Below are 19,685 nucleotides of genomic sequence, written 5' to 3'. Positions count from 1 at the left end.
ATCCGTTTAGAGCCTCCTGCTCAGACGCCGCACAACGATGCCGCCCAATGTGATCGTTGGACGGCTGGAAATGGAATACCGCTATATACTATTGAACGCCCAGATGAAGACGTATTAATTGTTAGCCTTTAGCTAAGTGATTCACCTTGATCATACTTGGTATGTATTGATTGGTATCTGGTTTGTGCACGCGGACCGTCCCATGGTGTGGAAAGAGACTGATCAAATGATCAAGGACATACCCGGTATTTGCGAAGAGCTCAGAGCATGGAAACTAACCCGAGGTTAGCTAACCTACTCAACTTCATCCAAGTGGGTCGAATTTGAGACATTGACCCTCTTAACCAATTATGTCCATCAACTTGCCACGACTCACATTGATGACAACGATATAGAAGTCCCGACTCATGGTCACCGGCTGTATTGGCATAAACTTCAATAGCTGAGCACGGCTTCGCTAGATCGTCAGCGGCGCTCGCATTGTCAATCATGCTAACTTGTAGCAGTGGCAGAAGAGAGATGCATGGTAAGAAATTGGCTGTGTGCCTGACTAGCAATGCAGGTCTTGTTGGCCACGCGGACCAGTAGTCTCTGGCGCGTTTTGCACCGATGGTACCTTGCAGTCATTCAGCTGGTTTCTCAGATTTGACGTTATGAGTGACGGGCTTCTGTGGCACTATTGAAACAAAACGACCCTTCACTTTCTTGATATCGCGGTATCTACGTTATTTCACGCATAGATCAAGTAGCTTACCATCATGCCTTTTTCGGCAGGCACATGCGTTCTCCGGCCAATAAAAGTGAACCACGAGGCGAATTTGCCGTTTCAGTGGTTGCAACGCCTTCGATGCATCATATAAGAAGAGTGAAGCTTATGGGAAGCAAGAATGACCGTTGAAGGATGCTACCGAATACTAGGAGCATCTGAGGATTAGATCTTGGAAAGAACCGGCCATTTTCTTACCTGTAACAGAGCCTAGATATCAGGAACTAGTTAAAATTGTGGCCATCGTCACCGACACTTTATCCGATCTGGAAGCATCCTAAGATGACCTTGCATTAGCTGGCCGGGAATTCGGGTCATGCGATCTGCTCGGAGTTTTGCACTACGGTGTGCACGTTGTAGGCCTTTGCTTATTCTGTAACGTGCGGAATGGTAAAGACGATCGCTTTCTACTACCTGCTGAGCAAGTGGTGTAATGCGCTACAGGGCTTCGTGATAGAAGAGAAGTATCGGCCTATTGTATAACATAGGACTCATATACCATACCAACAAGAAGCACCGCCGGTGGTGTGTGCATCGGAGAGATTATGAGAAGCTACTTGGCCAATATGGACTTTAAGTGGTTGCAGGCAGACACCCATCAGTTCTCAGGGTCGCTTTGGTAGCACAAGCCACTTGCGCTGAGATACCGCACGACCTGAGGTGATCTTGGCCGTATTTGCACACCCACACGCATAATAGTTCTGTTTGAAGAGGGCCGAAGGATTATGTAGAATTACACAACTTGGACGACACACACAAACACTTGCAGCATCTGCCAAGCTGCATACCATTTGACGCTCTTGATTGCGGAATATTTTGGCAAAGGCTGGGCATCACAGAATGCATACCAAGGCCTGGAAAATGCACCAGGGTCATGTTTTAGATACTGAGAGGCGGAATTGACGGTTTAGCACTATCATTGGTAGGACCCCCCTCATCTAGCTGCCAGCATTCAACTTGACCCCACCATGCCAAATACTTGATTACTGGCTCCCATTCGCTTACTGCCCGACTCCCCTTGTGTACCTGATTTTAGTCTGCTGCGGTATTGGAATGTCTCCTTCCAAAGGGGAAAAGCCTCCTGAACACATGGCACCGTTCATGGGCCTGGTCCCGTTCATTGCAAGATAACTGGTCCGCCCAGGAGTTATAGCACCAAGGTTGAGGTCTCGACCGGAACACCGTATGGGATAAGTACGATGTCTCACTGTAACTGTACGGCTCACAATTTCACCATCAACGACTCGTAGGCACAAACTATGGCCACGAGGTGATGGTGGATCCTGGCCGCGTCCCATGCGAAGACGATGCCACCCTACCCATGACGGAGAATTGTCTCTCGCCTGATTGCTGCTTTTTAACGGTCAGAGGTCCGGTCACGCAGCACACCGCAGTGCGGCCTGCAATCCAAGACGAGCCACCGCTGCAACCTCTTAATACCATGCCCAATGGGCGGACACAACAGAGGAGCGTTCGAAACGAGCCGTCCAGCTTCCAAGCAGGGCTTTGGGACTACTGCAGCACTTACATGGTTGCGACATTTTTAGCTCCGCCGTGGATAGGCGCGATCATGGCATGTAGGCCACAATAGCAAGGCACACCCTAGCTTTGGTGGACTTGATCCCCATATGGTGGGTCTATCAACCTCCCGTTCTGATTCTCATCATCTGCGGTTAGATATATCTGCCGAAGCCTCCCACTTTGGCACGATCATCTGCAGCAGCTTTTTCGAGCCCGATTGCAATAGAGGATTGCAGCCTTCTGTAGACGGGGAAGTGCCAGCTTGGTTTCTCAGCTCAGCGCTTTCAACTCATCATTGTGCTTCATCCGAAGTCTGTGACAATATCGCAGCTCGGCACCGACTTGTCTAACCCAGAGCTTCACGATATACAATAGACCAGTCAGTCCCTACGTTTTCTTTCAGTATTCATTGTGGCTCTCTACCTTACCATCTCCGCAAGATGCGCAAGACTTTCCATCGATGTAGACACATGATCTCGACTGGTCTCTTGCCTTTTTGATAGTGACATGATCTGCGTCCACCTCCGTCGAGTTGACCTCGAAGGTGGTCCTTTTGCCATTCTCACTAGTCACGGCGGGTTTGTTGCAGACCTTTTCGATCTCACCCCGTGACGACGATGAGTATGGGTCGTGCACTTCAACACATGTTTTGCTTGGAGATGCAATTCAATCAATGACTGACCTTTCATTGCAGACCTTGGGGAACCTTACGGAGTAGGAGATGGGTTGGTTCCAACAGGCGGTGAACATCCAGATGAAATCCGGACAAAGAACCCAACAAATGCACCGCCTGCCCCCTTGTTAAAGCCAACAACAGGGTCTCCCATACCTATTGTGACCATCAATACGGAAAGCGTAACAACATCAGAATCAATCAGCACAATTGATCTGGGACTTTGAGCCACGCCTATCACGCGCTCGAGCTCTCAAGGCACTCTCGCTGTTTCCACCGTCGTTTCTCTTCCGAACCTTTTCCATTTCAAAGTACACGCAGGCCTCTTCCAGCAAGCCTAGCGCTTCTTCTACGGTCAATATATCATCTTCTTTTCTGGCTTCTCTGTCTTCTGCCACCAACACCATGAGCCAGGAGAACACTCAAGATGTTGGCGGGAATAATCGGACCCTCGTCATCACACTTAGCACGGTCTTATCAGTCGTCGGCGTTGTCGTGATAGCGATAACCCTATATCTATGCCTCCGCAACCGAAGGAGGCGGGCAAAGCTCTTCAACAGAGGAGTGACACCGATAGACGATGACGAGATCGAATCCTGGAAGGTCAACAGAAATGTCAACGAGAAGGGTGGGGGCCGATTTACTTCGCGCAACTCAGCCATGTCGACTCGCGCTCACAGAAAGGCTCCAAGCAACAGTGTGATACAATACCAAAGTCAGATACGATCTTCAATCGATGCCGTGCCTCAGTCACCTCGGTGTTTCATTCACAAGCATAGTTTTGAGATGCCGCAGTCGCCACAGGCCGCGGTACTGGCACGAGCGCCTAATGCCAGGTCGGGTCTTACAGACGAGACTGTTGCAGGCGAAAAACCATTTGTCACCGTCATCTCCCCGAAGCGCCAGTCGTCAAGGTTGCACAAATCGCCACCAGGACCGAACGGTAGCCGCACACGCGGGTCAAGGGGCTCCAGGAGTAGCAGCGTAAGGAGCTTTAGTTTTGGTGATACATATTTTGGCGAAAACATGACAGTCTCGCCACGTACCTCCAACGACTATCACTCGGCCAACCGTGTTCCTTCGAGAGTATACTCGACCTCGACAGCGCCTCCCCGAGTCTCCTTTGGTGAGAATTTGAATGCCGCATTCGCATCACTGAGCGACCATGAGCCGTTAACCACCGTCCTGTCACCCCCACCGTTGCATCGCACAGAGATTGGTCGGGCAATTGGCTGAATCATCCTACCGGGCAAGTCGGAACAGCAAAATTTTTAGTCCCAAGCGATGATCGTTATCGACCATTGCATGGTTTGTCGGACATGTTACCGGATTTTCCAACAATTGTGGAGGGGGGTAATGATGAGGGTGGGTGTTTCAACGTCAGGGCTCCGAACTGCAAGGATCAGGGATATGTCGGAGAGAAACAAGCTTATCCACCCCAGGCCCGGGTACTGCTCCGGGGCTTTGTGCGTCTGAACATACTCGCTCAACGTTGGACATTCAAAGGTCCCAGCACAAACATGAGTTCACCACAAACAATCGCAGAGATTACGGTTTAAACAACGTAATTCGGTTAATCCGCGACTGACGCGGATCGATGAACCGACTATTTTTCAAGAGGCGGCGCAGATCCAGCCTCGATCCACTTGGATCTTTCATGCATCGTTCAGACGGACAAATTCCTTTCCCTTTTCTTTCGTCACATGGCATAACATCACATCATGAAGCGTATGGAGTTGGAGGTAATTACGAGGTAACATATAGGAGGATATACCCAGTTTCTTTGTTTCATTATGGGCGGCGGCATTGGCCAGAATCGCATTTTCGAAGGAACGCGTGATGCATGGACAGGATGCCTCGAGGAGGCGCAATAGCGTCCAAAGTTGAGCATCAGAGGTCATGGAGCGTACTTAGTCGCTTGGCCATACCCCAAACACGCTGCGTGGACGAAGCAGCAGCAGCAACAAAACCCCCCACCAAAGAAGGGCAACGTGTACACGGCCCTTGATGTATGCAGAAATCTCAATAAATCAGAATATAAACACAATCACCTTACTGCCCAATGTGTTCAGTGCTCATAGCTCAGTGCCAAAGTTGACGTGTACGTGGACATTTCACGCTGAAGTTTCACACAAAGTCGAACCCTCGAGATCCCGGCCGGCTGGAACGAATGGCTGCTGACCGCCACGCCGGGGTGACGGTACTTTAGATAGTAGTACTCCATAGCGGGCGGGTAAACTGCCCGGGCAAGCAGCGGGCACAAGACTTGGCGCGGCCGCTTTCAAGTTGCTATTACCGGCACAACCAACATGACCCAGGTCATAATGTACCATGCCAGTATAGTTCCTTTCGGTGGTTTTGCCACACCTACTGAATCCAACGGCTTATTCTCTCCATGTGTTCTAATATATTGTGATGTTGGGTAGCCGACGGCTGCAAGTTCGGGGGGGTGCGCACCACTCATTTGTGTCCCACTGGCTTTGGCCGGGAACAAACTGTTGGAAAATCCTGGTCCTTGAAACACGAGTCCAAAACTCCTGCATGTCAAGAGACCGGGCACAACCACAACCACAGCATCTACGACCCCGCGGATTAGCGGGCTTGCAGGAACGTGGAAAGATCAAGCATTGTAGCAGCGGGTGGAAGTGCCCTATCTGATTCGTCCACATGCACCTTGGTCAAGCCCGGGTGGCCGTCTTGGGCAGGTTGGGCAGGTGTGCGCGAGATCTGACAGGAGGGAATCTGACATGCATGTGAGCCATCCCCCGAGATCTGGCTGGGATCCTTGCTGTAAACGTGTCTGGGTCTGAACGGAGGAAGGGCCCAAGGGTGGGGGGGACTGGATCTGGTCTGATGTTTATTGGATCGTGGCTTTGCACGGTTCTGTGTTGATGAATGGTGCTCCAGAGAACCCCTCCTAGTGAAGCGTATCTGTTACTCCCGTGAGGTGGATCGAGCGCAAGTCAGTAATTAGTTAGACTAGTGGCAAACGTCAAGCACGTCGGTCTCGAAAAGACTCGTTGGTTCCGCATGGTCGGGACCAGGGAGTATAGATATCTGGCAAGGGACTGCTAGCTCCGAACCTCCCAAGCAAGCAGGGCCAGCAGACTGTTTAAAGTTGTTGCGATTGTCTCGAGTTTTGTGTTAATCTGGAAATCTCCGAACAAGGTGTCGTTGTTGCTTGCTTGTACAGGCCTTACCGGATCATCCGTGGTGAAGGGATAGCTCGGGGCGGGTAAGGAACGCTGTGGCGTGGTCTGAGACCCGAAGACACATACATAGTGAACATGGGGGGTTGTTGGACTTGGTATGAAAAATCGATCCGATTTATATGGCACTAACGTGAAAAGACAAGATGCTGTACCTGCCTTGACATTGGAAACGGGTGCCTCCTGGAACATGACTGTACAACGTAGGAGCGAGCCCCTTTGCGTGCTTTTGAAGTGGGTAGTGGTTTGCTCGACTCTTTATGAGAACAGAATGGGTGAGTTTGGAACATGTATTGTCGGCATTCGGCGCCGTTCGATACCATTTAGAAGTGTCGAACGGACCAAAAGTCATGCGAAATGTGGACTCGTATGACTGGCTACTGTAGCACTAATTGATTACAGGTAAATAACTGACCCAAGGATAGGTGGCTGTCATGGTATTGTAGTCGTTGCGGCGTTTGACTGTCGAGACACCCTGGATGCCCGTTCTAGCTCTTCTCAGTCAACGGCAGGAAGATGGGAAGTAATCCGGCGTAGAACAGAGCAAGGAGATGATGGACAGCTCTCGTAGGGGCAGGATGGGAGAGGACCAGAGCGGACGGATCTTGATGTCCAGGTCGGCCAATCTACGCGTCTTCAACGTTACAGGGGACTTGACGCGTCGGGGGGAGGGGCGCTGTGAAGACCAATGCCGCTGTTTTTGACAAGATACATAGGCTAACCTACTAACCTTAGTACTCACTCATGTAGCTTCGCTGTAGGGTATCCGCGCAATTGGCCTGCAATACGGATCCGCAACGTTGGGGACTGCGCAGGGAGAACAATGCGCGACTCTGCTCTGTGTTGTCTCGTTGCATACTGTCTTCATCTTATTTCTGCTTTGCGAAGCGATCACTGATCGTGTCGTTGTACTCGCGTCACAACACAGGCAAAAAAACACCAATCGCCCATGCTCATTGGTTCAATCGTCTCCGCCATTGCCCTATCTGGTCTTTCGCACTCCACCCATACCTTGACACCCCTTCCACGACCCTGACCCTCGCGACTGAAGCTGTAATCCCTTGCCCTTACTGCCTTACCCTTGCCCGTCATGCCGCGCAAGAGCGATACGTCGCGACGCAGTGACGTCTCAATGGCCAGATCTGCCCTCGCAGAAGGCACCGCTGCCAATGCCGACCCACGCCCCGACCCTCCTGCCACACCTGCCGATGCAACAGCCCCCGTCGCCGACACGACAGAACCTCACGATCCTATATCGACAGAACCACAAGAAGCATCCGAGGAAGTGGACATGGAGCGAGCAAGCGAGTCGGCCGCCCCCAGCGACAAGAGGGACCGGGGGGACACGGTTGGCATCGAGGTGTGTTTGTGTGTGTGTGTGTGTGTGCAGCAGCTGGACCAGCCCAGCAGATCAGACTAGACTAGGCTATGCACGAGCGCCCCCTGGAGGAGGAGGAGGAACAAGAGAGAGAGAAGAAGAAGGGAAAGAAGAAGAAAAAAACCACGGTAGTGCTAACAGAGCGAGCGTTACAGGATCTGAATCTGCCAAAGTCCATCATCACGAGACTGGCCAAAGGCGTCCTGCCTCCGAACACCCAGATACAAGCCAATGCCATACTCGCCATGACAAAAGCCGCAACCGTCTTCATAAATCACCTAACAAACGCGTGAGTACTTGCAGCAACCGGGAAAGCCCCCCCAATGCTGATGTTTCGCGTCCCTCAGCGCCAACGAACGAACCTTGAGCTCCAACAAGAAGACTATAATGCCCAACGATGTCTTCGAAGCCCTCGAAGACATAGAATATCCAGAATTCCGCGACATAGTACAGCAGGAATTCAAGAGTACGTGTGGTCGCAGCTCTCTTGAACTTGTTTTGGCCCGTTTGACTGATCTCGCTCTCTGTAGAATTCAACGAGGTCCAGTCCACAAAACGCAACACATACAGGCGCAAAGTCGCTGCCGCTAAAAAGGGCGTCCCCTACGTCGAGACGCCCGGCCTCCTGCGAGAGCCCCGGGTCCCCGAAGCCACCGGCCCCCCTGGCACCACCTTCATCGAGGACCCGGCCGCCGCGGCTGGCATCGACACGTCGAGGTCCATCAAGAAGCAGCGCATGTCCTCCACGCATCCGGCCAACAGCAGCGCTATGTCAGGCGCGGATGCGGACACCACGCAGGAGTACCAGGACGCCGAGTCCGAACCCGACGAGCCCATCGATGAGGAGTCCGAGGATGAGGTCGAGCCCGAGTTATACGACGATGACGAGGAGCCCGAGGACGAGGGCGAGGGCGAGTTATACGACGAGGAGGAGCCCCAGGAGCGGGAGTTGTACGACGAGCAAGAGCCCGAGGACGAGGACGAGGCACTAGACAATGGCGAGGACAGCGACTCGTAGGGCGAGGAAGAGCGCAACCGCCGGCAGCGTGCTGCAAACGCCGTGTTTCTAGACCAGTTCTCGACTCTGGTTCTGCCTGCCGCGGGCAAGCAATCGGCTGGGAAGAGGTCGAGACCGCATGTCCGAACCAAGATCTACGCGGAAAGGATGAGCCTTGTAAAGTGGGCGCAGGGACCGTCAAGTTCTGCCGATGCTACAGATCGCGTCGGCGAGAGAGCTTCGTAGCTCAAGTAGAGTGTAGCCGCGCAATGATTCAGAATCGTCAGGCGCAAGAAGAGAACATATCTTCGTCACCGAATCTCTGAGACGATGACTCGTTTCTGTCATGTCACTCATACGTCCTCGTCGGGTTGTGCCCGGCAGGGGCTGAGAGAAATGACTTGTGCGAGACCTTGTTGGGAAGGGCAGGGGCACTGGTATATTCCTCGGCGGGCATATAAACCGCTATCTAGGTCCATCGCTTTTACCTCTCTCATAACGTTAACCCAGAACTCCTAATGATCTTCTTGTACATCTAAGTCGATTGACCTACCCAAAGCCATCTGTGTTGTTACGTACAAAAGGGTCCATCAAACAACCCTGATCAGCTCCATCTGGGCACCTCTCTTTCCAGTGGCCTCATCCTTCGCGTCGCTTATCTTGACAATGACCTTCTGGAACAGCTCCACCGTCAGCTCACGGCTGCCACTCGTCTTGAGCACGTAGTTCTCGGCGTCGTAGGCGCTCTCCGGTTCCGGCTCAGCCAGGTCTCTCAATCGGATCAAGCTCTCGATGCCGAATCTGGGCACAAGCACGACGAAACCGTTGCTGAAGATCTTCATGACAAACCCTTCTTCCTCGGCCACTCTGCCCTTCAGCGCTTGGCCGACGTAGTAGGCGATGGAAGCACGGCCCGCAAGCTGTGCGTTGCGGTGACGCACGTTGATGTTCTTGCACACTGCCTCGAGCTTACCACGGGAGCGAACGGCGGGGTGCATGGGTTCGTAGTCGATGGCGGCTGCGAGCTGACGATGAGCGACGAGATCGGCATAACGACGGATCGGAGACGTGAAATGCGTATAGATTTCCGAGGCCAGACCGTAGTGGCGGAATTCGGGGTACGACTGTGTTCCTGAACAGAAGTACTCGGCGCTCATCATGCATCGGGTAGCCATGATACGAATGAGGTTGTTGAAAAACGGCTCCTTGGGGTCGATGCAGCCGTCCAGAGAATCGGCGAGCGCGCGCGAGGAGTCGACTCTTAGTTCTAGGCTTCGCTTGACTTTGAGCTGGTTGGCCAGCTCGTCGAAATTCGTTTTGGGTGGTGCCGCATGGCGACGGAGAATGGCGGTTTGCGGGAAAGCATCATAGATCTTGCCAGCAACGCTGATATTGGCGAGCAACATGAATTCCTCCACGAGAGAGTTCGTGTCAAGGAGCTCCTTGGTCTTAACGTCAATAGGATCTGATGTTTCAGACTCCATCTGGACCTTGACTTCGGGCGACGACAGGCTGAGAGCACCAGCATCCATCCGCTTTTGCTTAAATTTTTTTGAAAGCATGAGCAAACGACGCATTCCATTGGTCAAATCATCCTGCTGAGAAGAGTCGTCTATCCGCAGCTGTGCTTGTTCGTAGCTGAACGCCTCCCGAGACTTGATAACCGACTTTGTAAATCTGACATTTACAATGTCTGCGTTCTCGTTAAGCTCCCATAAGACGGAGAAAGCGAAACGCTCAACGTATGGCTTCAAGGAGCACAAGTCTGTTCCCAGAAGCATTGGCAACATATCAATACGCTTGTCTACGAGGTAGACAGTTGTGCCGCGAATGCTAGCCTCCTGATCCATCGCATTGGCAGGTTTCACAAAATGTGAAACATCTGCAATGTGAACACCAACTTCGTAATTGCCATTTGGCAGAGCTCGGGCATGCAATGCATCGTCAATATCTTGGCATCCAACTGGGTCGATGCTACAGATGAGTAAGTCTCGCAGGTCCTCTCGGCCTTTCCAACCAGGATCGTCAGTGCTTGTTGGTACACGCCAATCGTGTCCCTCCTTTGGAAGGCAATCCAAGACTGTCTTCGGGAACGGTCGATACTGTACGTCATATTCTAGCAGTAATGCTTCAGTCTCGGCAGCTTTGGTCTCGAGCTCGCCCAGCGATCTGACAAAATGGCCGACTGGGTGTCGAGATTCCCGATCCCAGGAGTCGATCGTGACCAAGATTCGTTTACCCAGAAGCTCGCCAACCTGTCGCGTTCGAATTTTGATTTTGGGAATCTTTCTGTCCATGGGCACCAAAAACACCGTCTCCTGCTTCCGTCCTTGTTTTGCAGATGAGCTGACAGATGTCTGGTCCACATGACCAACATATTGCCTCCAGTTCCGCTTGATGATGCCGACAACCTTGGCGGTTGGTTGTGCACGACCTTCCGTACTGGCCAGATGGGTCTTTTTGACCTCTTCCTGAAGTGCCTTTCTCTCCTTCTCTGTGACCAGGTCTTCACCTTCATCACCATCGGCGTTCTCGTCCTTTGTAATAGCCTCTTCTTCGATAATCTTGGTTGAGGGTTCCTTCCACTGGTCTTTCGGCAAAACTTCAACCACCACCACATCACCGTCGACGGCACGGTTGATGTTATCTCTGCCAAGGATCAAAAGCGCCTTTGGAAAAGCCGGTACTCTGATCGAACCCTCAAGGTAATTGTACGGAGAGACGTTGAATATGCCCTGGTGAAGCATGCCATTCTTGGTTCCCGTCATCATCTTTGACATGCTGAAATATTCGGGATACAAGAAGTCGGCCGCCTTCTTGTCTCGCGAAATTCCTCGTTCCTGAGACTCTGCAATCATATCTAGCAAACGTTCCCCGTCCTCCAATCCGCCAACGTAGTCGCGCAGTGTAATTGCAGGAACTTTCTCCTTCTTTGCCTTTTCAATGTTTCCTCTGTCGTCGGTAAGCATGACCACTGTCGGTAGGTGTTTGCTCTTGGTCTGCGCGAGATGGGCATTGTACCACTCCACCGCTTTCCGCACGGCCTTGTCATTTCTGTCGTTGATGCTCTCATCCTGCTCCCTCACTACATACGTCTCAAGCCTGAATTCGTTGAAAAACACATAGAAACGCTTGTCCTCGCTCTTGGTCAAGCTGATCAACCGGTTGTAGAGTGGCAGCGATCTATTTCGAAGCTCCTCCAACACGGTCTGAAGAACAATGACATCATAGAAAGCCGAACTCTGCTCAAACAAATCCATTGCATTGAGCAGGGCATTTGTGTCGGGCACTAAGTAATGGCCCTGGGGGAAAGCTCTTGTTCCTGCTGGCTTGTCTGAGAGCACGGGCGGGCTGACTGCATTCATGTTAGAATCCATCGCAAGGACAGGAGCTTAGGTGGCCCACCTTGACCAGACGCGTTCGCCGGTGCTCGACATTTTGAGCATGCTTGTGAAGAGCAGGGGATATCTTGTCTGAGGTAGACCTCACGAACAATCTTCTGCACCTTGCCACTCTTGGTAGAGCGCACATAGACTTTGCTGGAAAGGTTGAGGTGCCCTTTGTCACTGCCCGAAGGCCTCTTCAAGCTCGTCATTTTGGCAGTGCAAACAGGTAATATGCAGCCTCGTTGTTCCGTCGGACTTGAGATGGTTGGCTCATGAAAGTTTTGATACGAATGGGCTTTTTGGGATTGGTGATGTAGGAAAAACGGTCCGGCGCCGCTAGAGCATGAAATCGACCCCCCCACCTTGCTGGTGACAGCCTTATCGTTATCAAGATTCTTAGCGCAAATCTGCTCAAGCAGTACTGTAAATGTATATTTGATAGGCAAGTCCTCAAACGACCTCTCAGCAGAGCATTCTGTCATACCTAGTGTAGTCTGGGGCCGTTTCTAGACTGACTTGAACGATGCTCGAATATTATGTTGATGTCCTGTGTTGCGCTACTAGTCCCCGTCACTATGATGGTTTGTCCTACAATCGTGCGTGGTAAGGTGGTGCAATTAAACTCCTTCCACGGATGATTTATGTAGGACATTGCCAGAGTCAGTGCGCCATCTCCTGGTCTCATGCTTGTCACGATCTTGTCGACGTTAGATGGCGAACCAGGCCACCGGAACGAACTGCAGCTTGCAATCAGACCCTGCATCCTAGATTTGATTCATACTCCAACAACGATGGAGTGTTCATTAGTGCACAGTCTGCCGTGGGGCTCGCAGCTGTAATATAGCGACTCTCGACGGATTGCACAGAGCGAAGTATTACTCATCGTACAGGATTACCAGCCACGCAACAAACGAGATGGACTTATATAATCAGAAAGAACTTGGGAAGGTCTATACATTTGAGATCGGGCAGGCATCAGGCCTTGCTGTCGTTATCCTTCAGCTAAGCTCTGTGAACATTTTCACCTACGACGAAAGATCTGGAATAACTCAAAAGACTGTGACGAAGTGCAGAGCAGGTGAGTGTTGTGCGCTCAGAGAGTATAGATTCCACTAGTTGCACAAAAGACTGGAGCGACTCGATACGATCCAGGTTGAAGATTGCAAGCCTCCTACACCGATATGCAGACCACCGCAGTCCGTGGCTGGAAAACGAAGTCGTTCGGGCGAGACGTGCATCAACACCGAACAGATGACCGATCCCCCACTCGGCCACCCTCTGGAATGTCGTGTTACACTGGCCCCCAGATTGTCCAGGTCCAGGGCTGCAGAGATACGAGTACTCTATCATGCCGAATCTGAGTCATCTGATCGAAGCGACATAGCCGGTGACTTCATCCATATTTGCTTTGCATAGCCACGTCTCGCACTTCGACGTCAAGATGGGTCCCTGATCCGTTGTTCGATTTGAAAATAACAGTACATCTCCGATGGGTTGAAGGTTCAAATCAAGGTCAACTCATAGCCTGTGTTAGCAAGTGGTGAACCAGTAAGTCTGCGCTCCCGCTCCGTGAATTCGCAGTGCTATAATTTGAAATAGCCAGGACTGGCAAACATGTTACACCATGGTATCTCTCATTAGCAACCGACTATTGGAACAACAATAATATAGGCAGAAGTATAACATCTGTGGGCAGTACTGTCGATTACACAATCTTTCGGGTTCAACGAGCAGTGCCAACTCCTACTGGAAGATTGGCCATGAGGATTGCATAGCGTGGTGGAAGAGCAGGAAAAAAGCGTCACGTAACCCTGCTTCAACAGTTCCCGTAAGTTGAGTTTGAAACATATAGCATGCGAGAGCCGAGGTGCGACTCTGTGCAAGATTTTCGGCTGCACGATGACCGTCCAGGTCAAAAGTAGAAAGCCAAGAAGTGTTTGTGACAGGCTGTTCGATATGCAGGAGACCGTGAACATATCATCTGGCAGAATCCCACTGTCCGCGGTCGAATAGCGGGTGCTGCTTTGTATATAATCCCCGGGATGTTTCCCCAATGTTACCCAAATGACTGCGGTTTGGTGTTTGGTACACTAAAAGAGGTCTTCGGACGCAAATTTGAAACAGCAGGGCTATAGTCATCGAAACAAAATGCCATGTTCGAGCCGCTTCAAAAGTCAATCATTGTATCACGCATATGTATGCCAAGAGCTTCACACGAGGGATTCAAGGGATTCGACGACGCCTCGGGCCAAACCACTTGGTGACTTCACCGATCGCATAACTTGTGAATGTTGCCAAGGCTACTGGAAGCAATAGGATTGGGAATCACCCGGTTCGCCAGACTGAGGCATCCCATGGGCATGTTTAATGGCTTCTCTTCATGAATCGTATGTTTTTTTGAATCTTTTCTTGATATACAGCCTCTGATTGGAATGAGACGAGCGGCGGCCGGTCCAGCAAAAGTAAATATAAGCTCGTGGCCGATCAATGTGACTGCCTGCAAGAGCGGGTAACCAGGGGCCTTCCCGCTGTGCTGTATCCATGTTTTGGTAACGGCAAATGAGTGGACGCCCAGGCCAGTGCTCAAAGCCGAGTGGTTATTTGGTCATGGAGTACACTCCTTGGATTGCCAGAAGACAAGGACATGACACTTGAGTGTTGTACTGGTGGGCCACGTTCCGAAATAGAGCTACCACGGCTTGTAGCGCATCCGACGCAGGCTGCAGTATGTCAAGCTATCAGTACGGTGCCGTTCTCCCGAAAAGCTCGATGGGAAGAATTTGAGAATGAAATGTGGCAGTAGCAGGCTGGGACCAAATGCCGTGAGACAGAGTATCGGAAACAAGCCACATCTAGATACACAGACACGGTCTATGCAGTGATGTTACAGTGTCGTGATCTTGGCAGCTGCTCTGGATGCTGATGTTCATACCCCAACTTCACAGGAGCCCACAGAGTCTGATCCATGTTCTCAATGTTGTAGTCGATGCAGCTGGGGCCTCTGCGGATTGATATCAAGGGTGTGTGGAGTCGTCGAGCAATGATTTGCAGATGGTCAATGCAAAGATTGTGTCAGCTGGTTGGTTTAGACGGAGCCACCATGAACGAATACAACCAATGACTGCTGGTTGCGACCCTTCTCTTCAAGTCGCTTCGGCGCGAGAACCCTAGTCCTCCCTCCCTCTTCTTGACCTCTGAAGCTTTGTGAGCTTCACACCACTTTACTGGCATTTCCGTCATGGCTGCTTTGCTTCCCCACAGTCTCGACCTCCATCACGACACCGTTTCTTACGCTTATACGCACTCCCTGCTGAGTCACATGAGAGCTTTAGATATCGAACCTCTGAAGTGTATTCTCACTGTGGTTCGCACTATCGCAGTTCGAGTTGAGGCGAACCTGTTGTCAAGGCATAAAAATGGTAAAAAGGCAAGACATTGAAATGAGGGGTAAGAAGTTGCAAGCACGGAACTTGGCTTACCGGTTGTGCTATCGAAGGCTACTTGGAGCGTTGCAAGACTAAATAATTCTACCCTACCGCGTGGCATTCCACTCCCGACGACGTGCTCCTTTGCAATACTTTGGTAAACCAGGATGAAACACTGCTTATCTGTTTAGCTCGTCCAACGCAAAAGTCGACTTATCGCGGCAACTTCGCTGTAACAGCTCTGTAGTGTCATTGGAAAAGATCAAGGCAGGCTAAATCTTCTGGTTTCCGTCATGAACTCAAATCTACAACTACTGTAAGTAAGCGGCTACCTGAACTGCACTACACATTGGCGCCAGGAGATGCAATAATTCTCAAGCCCGCCCCGATCGCGACGAGGTTTCAGCTGTGGCGCTTCATCGTATATGACTACGACCAGGGATACCGGAGGCCAAGCCAATCATGTGCTATTTCAACATATCTCCGATTTTGAAGGCAGTCATTTGCGCGAAAGGAATGTAGACCCCCTGATTGGCTTTGACGTGGAATGACGTTCCAAGATACAAACCTGCCGTCCTGATTAGGCATTCATTCCGGTTTTGTGAAACATACATACAAGCGAAAGCTCTTCGGTGCGAAAACTGATTGTGATAGGCGATCATAGTTCTTCGAATCATCGAAGCTGCCCCACATATCTCGTACATACTGGCATGGCGCTTTGGTAATCGTTTGGGCATATGTAAATTGCTCATGGCTAGATTATTTACAGATAGGCAGCATACCCGTCCGAGGTGGTCGGTCGCGTCTTTCTTTATCGATGTATGTACCAGTTGCTGATAATGTGTGCTCGTGATGACAGTCAGACAGTCAACATCAAAATGCAACCCGGCGCTGTATCGCGCTTCTGCACCTCGACAAAAGCGTGGCACTAGACGTAGGCTGCAGCATCGTGCATGAAGCCAGTGGACGACATTAGACCTGTACGACCTAACCGGTTTTGTCAGTATTACATGCCTTTTATGGTACTCAAAGCAGATACAGACTAACAATATAACTCGATTATTTTTATTTTTTAAATCTTCGCAGATAACAAAGATGCCCCGGTTCTAGTCTATCTCACTACCGACGGATGTTCCTTGATCCCTCAGACAATGCTTCCGAGCACCTATCGAACGGGCCCACGGTCTATGCTCGACAACATGTCAGGAAGAACGGAAGAAAGAGGTTCTTGGTAGTCCTGCCTTCGGGGAAAGCTCAACGGATACCACCGACCAATCTACACCGGTCGCATAGTAAGGTCATCTGTCCAAGCATAGCCAGTCAAGGCCTCAAGCAGTGTGAGCTACTCCACCGTGCTTGCGCCAAACTGAGCAAGTCTTGGGCATGTGAAAGATTTCGTTATTATCACAATAATGGAATAACCATCGTTCTAGCCCACGGGGCCTTGCGGGAATATGCGATAACTATTGCAAGACGCCCTTGCCCTATATATTCAGTCATGAATGTGCCGGTCAGCGATGGTCGATCACAGATATGCCACTAAGCCTTAACTTGCAACATAACACGGTTATATTTGGGAGAACATAACGAGGTCATTATACAAATTCGTATGCGTGGGAGACCAGCATAAGCCAGTAGAAATTACGCAAAACAGCCACTCCAGTTGAGCAGCAATATTGGGTTTCTAAATCAATTAGCGCTTCGTGTTTCTCTGTTCGGACACATGGGATGAGATAAGACCAATGTTCTGGCCAAAGTCAATATCAGTATCTTGTTGCAATCTGTTTTGCATAACATCATATGGTTAGTGATCACTTGCTATTAATATCCCAAGCATTGACTTGAATTTTCCGGCTTGCGAACTATCAGACTCTATTATGTTTTTCTTGTATGGGGGTACATTTTTTAGGGGATGTCTGTGACCATCTAGCCAGCTAGTCATCATTGAATCAGGAATACACATATAGAGGCATGTGGAGGGGCGTGTTTATTTCTGCTTGCAGATGGCCGCCACAAATAACTACTATCCAGCATTCATTGAAGCAGCGCCAGAACAGAACTCGAATTCATACTCTTTAGTGCTTACAACACAGATAGACTTTGTTAAATTGATTCTCTTTGACATGTGTTGTGAAACCATGATGTTTTCCCGTACGCCAAGCGAGTTTACGACTCGAAAATTCACTGGGCCATTCGCTGTCGAGAACGCATTAAGAGGATAATGCAATGTGGACTAATAGCAAGCCAAAATAATTTATAAAGAGCTGACCGCTTATAGCTCAAAATCAAGAAGCAATTATGCTGGAGCCAAGATGTTACTAGTTTAAGCTCTCCCAATGGTTGTCCAGATTACTTACTTCATGACGAACAATACATTCATTGGGAACTGGGTCGTCAAGAAGCAGATCTATTTATCTTTGTCTCGTGATGTATAGTGGCGACACTTTCCTTCTAAATCTCGAACCTTATGTGATTGTTCCGTTTTCTGAATGTCTTGGTCGTGAGCGGCTCCTCCGTCTGCAAACGGACAATTGTGCGCTTGTCTATCAAAAACCGCAGTTTGTATAGTTGAATATTGAGAACATCAGGGCTCAACCTGACACAAAGATCAATGGTCTTACCGCAGCCCCATCTACCGAACCGAACCGAACGCAAAGACCATAACCTTACAATGCACGCGTCGGTCAGAAATTTCTGTTCTCAGCTTGACAATGTTGTGGCACTGTAAATATTTCCATGCTTGGAGAGTCAAGACCGTCAGGCAGCAGGACCCAAGCGCGTCGTGCATACACACGGTTTCGTGAGCACTCCTACCGCGGCGCAGTGATCAGTCATTTCCTTAAGCTTTCGGCTGCATCGTCTGACCAGTCTCCTACCCCTTATAGACTAGCGTGGTATGCTATTTTCAGCCGATACACTACATAACTACATAGTACCGACTTGAATACTCGGCAAGCTCGGGCTACCGTTACAACACCTGGCGTGTATCTGGATCGTGTGTAGCCGTGGCCAATACTTCAGCTGGGATATGCCTTTTTCAACGCGCATCATTGCCACGGAGTACCGTTGCATCCGCTAATACTTTCGTGTCTTTCCTGACTAATGGTATTCAATGATACCCTCGATCACTTCAAGTGAATCTCAAGAAATCCTGCCAGGCTGGCGGGGGATCCATGATCAGGCCAGGCGTCAGCGCACCAGTCATCATCATCATCATCATTATCATCATCACCATCACCATCAATACTTTTTCAGCCTGACGCCAAAGAAAGGGGCTTGCGATTTCGATATTATGTAGGTAGTTGCGAGTGAGAAAAGCATCCTAGTACTGTTCGTCGATCATGGATTCTGAATCTGAATCTGTCATTGTTGGAGTCCAGTAATCAATAGTTTTCTCTTTTCGCCACTACTGTCGCAATGACCGGTTCCCCGTACGGCAACAACCGCAATTCGTCCACAAGACAAGACGTTTAACCTTTTCCAGTGCTCGTCTCGCAGTATTTCACCTGGACTCGTCGACTCTTACTTAGAAGGAGTGCTGATTGTTACTGTTGTAGTTGCAGCTGACGCTTCCGAACCCTTGCACTTCATGACTCTTTCTCACGGTCTTAACCCCTGCCGTTCAAGTACCTCAGATTGCGTTTTGGGCGCTCGACCCTTGTCAAGATCCCTTGGCTTTGTAGGTAGGCGGCCTGCTCGGCGGCGGCGGTGATTTCCTTCGTCGCATGGCTCTACGCTCTACGCTCTACGCTCCGCGCTCCACGGTCCTCAATTCACCCACTCAGCGCGTTTTCCGACTTGTCCCTCTTCTCACTCAAACCATACTATCACCATCATAAATCATTTAGCATCTCTGGTTGCGGGGCTCTTCATGCGAAGATAACAGCTACACCTCATTCTTGATAATTTTGCTCTTCTGCGGTATTTGCTCCGTTCCTCACATGCTGCAGTGCATGTTATAAGTCAGAGTGCTATTGCTTGATACAAGCGGGACGCAGAAGAAACCCACCGTGCAGAACTTCTCAGAGATACACTTGCATTTGCATACGTTTCAATGTCTCCATAGCAGCTTTTCGTCCGCCAGCATATATCACAGCCGATACAGCCTTGACGATTCGTGGAGCAGCCATTCCTAAAAGGAACTACCTCGTCCCAAGAATCAAGGAAGCTCATGAGCTTGCAAATCTACTGGATACCTTGACTAGTCATTAGTCGAGCGAACCCACGCAACTACCCATCGGTCCGGCTGCAGTACTATCCAACTAAGAATTACAGACTTGGTACTATCCATTCTTAACGAACACCAGCGGATCACTAAAATAGCTGGAGG

At 50.3% G+C, this 19,685-nt stretch overlaps 3 protein-coding genes across 3 annotated transcripts; 2 read left to right on the top strand and 1 right to left on the bottom strand.

The window, feature by feature from the left end:
* Window positions 1-3,365: 3,365 nt before the first annotated feature.
* Window positions 3,366-4,196, top strand: BKA67DRAFT_530705 (uncharacterized protein; the record flags this gene model as incomplete). Its single annotated transcript, XM_046099279.1, has 1 exon — window positions 3,366-4,196. The coding sequence occupies one exon, from the start codon at window positions 3,366-3,368 to the stop codon at window positions 4,194-4,196; it is 831 nt and encodes a 276-aa protein (XP_045964745.1).
* A 2,614-nt stretch (window positions 4,197-6,810) lies between these two features.
* BKA67DRAFT_59465 (uncharacterized protein) lies at window positions 6,811-8,720 on the top strand. The gene is made up of 4 exons (XM_046105067.1): window positions 6,811-7,529; window positions 7,703-7,836; window positions 7,895-8,013; window positions 8,078-8,720. The coding sequence occupies exons 1-4, from the start codon at window positions 7,260-7,262 to the stop codon at window positions 8,563-8,565; spliced, it is 1,011 nt and encodes a 336-aa protein (XP_045964744.1). The 5' UTR covers window positions 6,811-7,259; the 3' UTR covers window positions 8,566-8,720.
* Window positions 8,721-9,134: 414 nt separating this feature from the next.
* BKA67DRAFT_510783 (RNB domain-containing protein) lies at window positions 9,135-12,139 on the bottom strand (the record flags this gene model as incomplete). Its single annotated transcript, XM_046097354.1, has 2 exons — window positions 9,135-11,899; window positions 11,950-12,139. The coding sequence occupies 2 exons, from the start codon at window positions 12,137-12,139 to the stop codon at window positions 9,135-9,137; spliced, it is 2,955 nt and encodes a 984-aa protein (XP_045964743.1).
* Between the last annotated feature and the right edge of the window lie 7,546 nt (window positions 12,140-19,685).

This window comes from Truncatella angustata (genome assembly GCF_020726525.1).
Source record: "Truncatella angustata strain MPI-SDFR-AT-0073 chromosome Unknown BKA67scaffold_1, whole genome shotgun sequence".
Lineage (NCBI taxonomy): Eukaryota > Fungi > Ascomycota > Sordariomycetes > Amphisphaeriales > Sporocadaceae > Truncatella > Truncatella angustata.
This window is presented reverse-complemented; position numbering and strand designations above follow the sequence as displayed.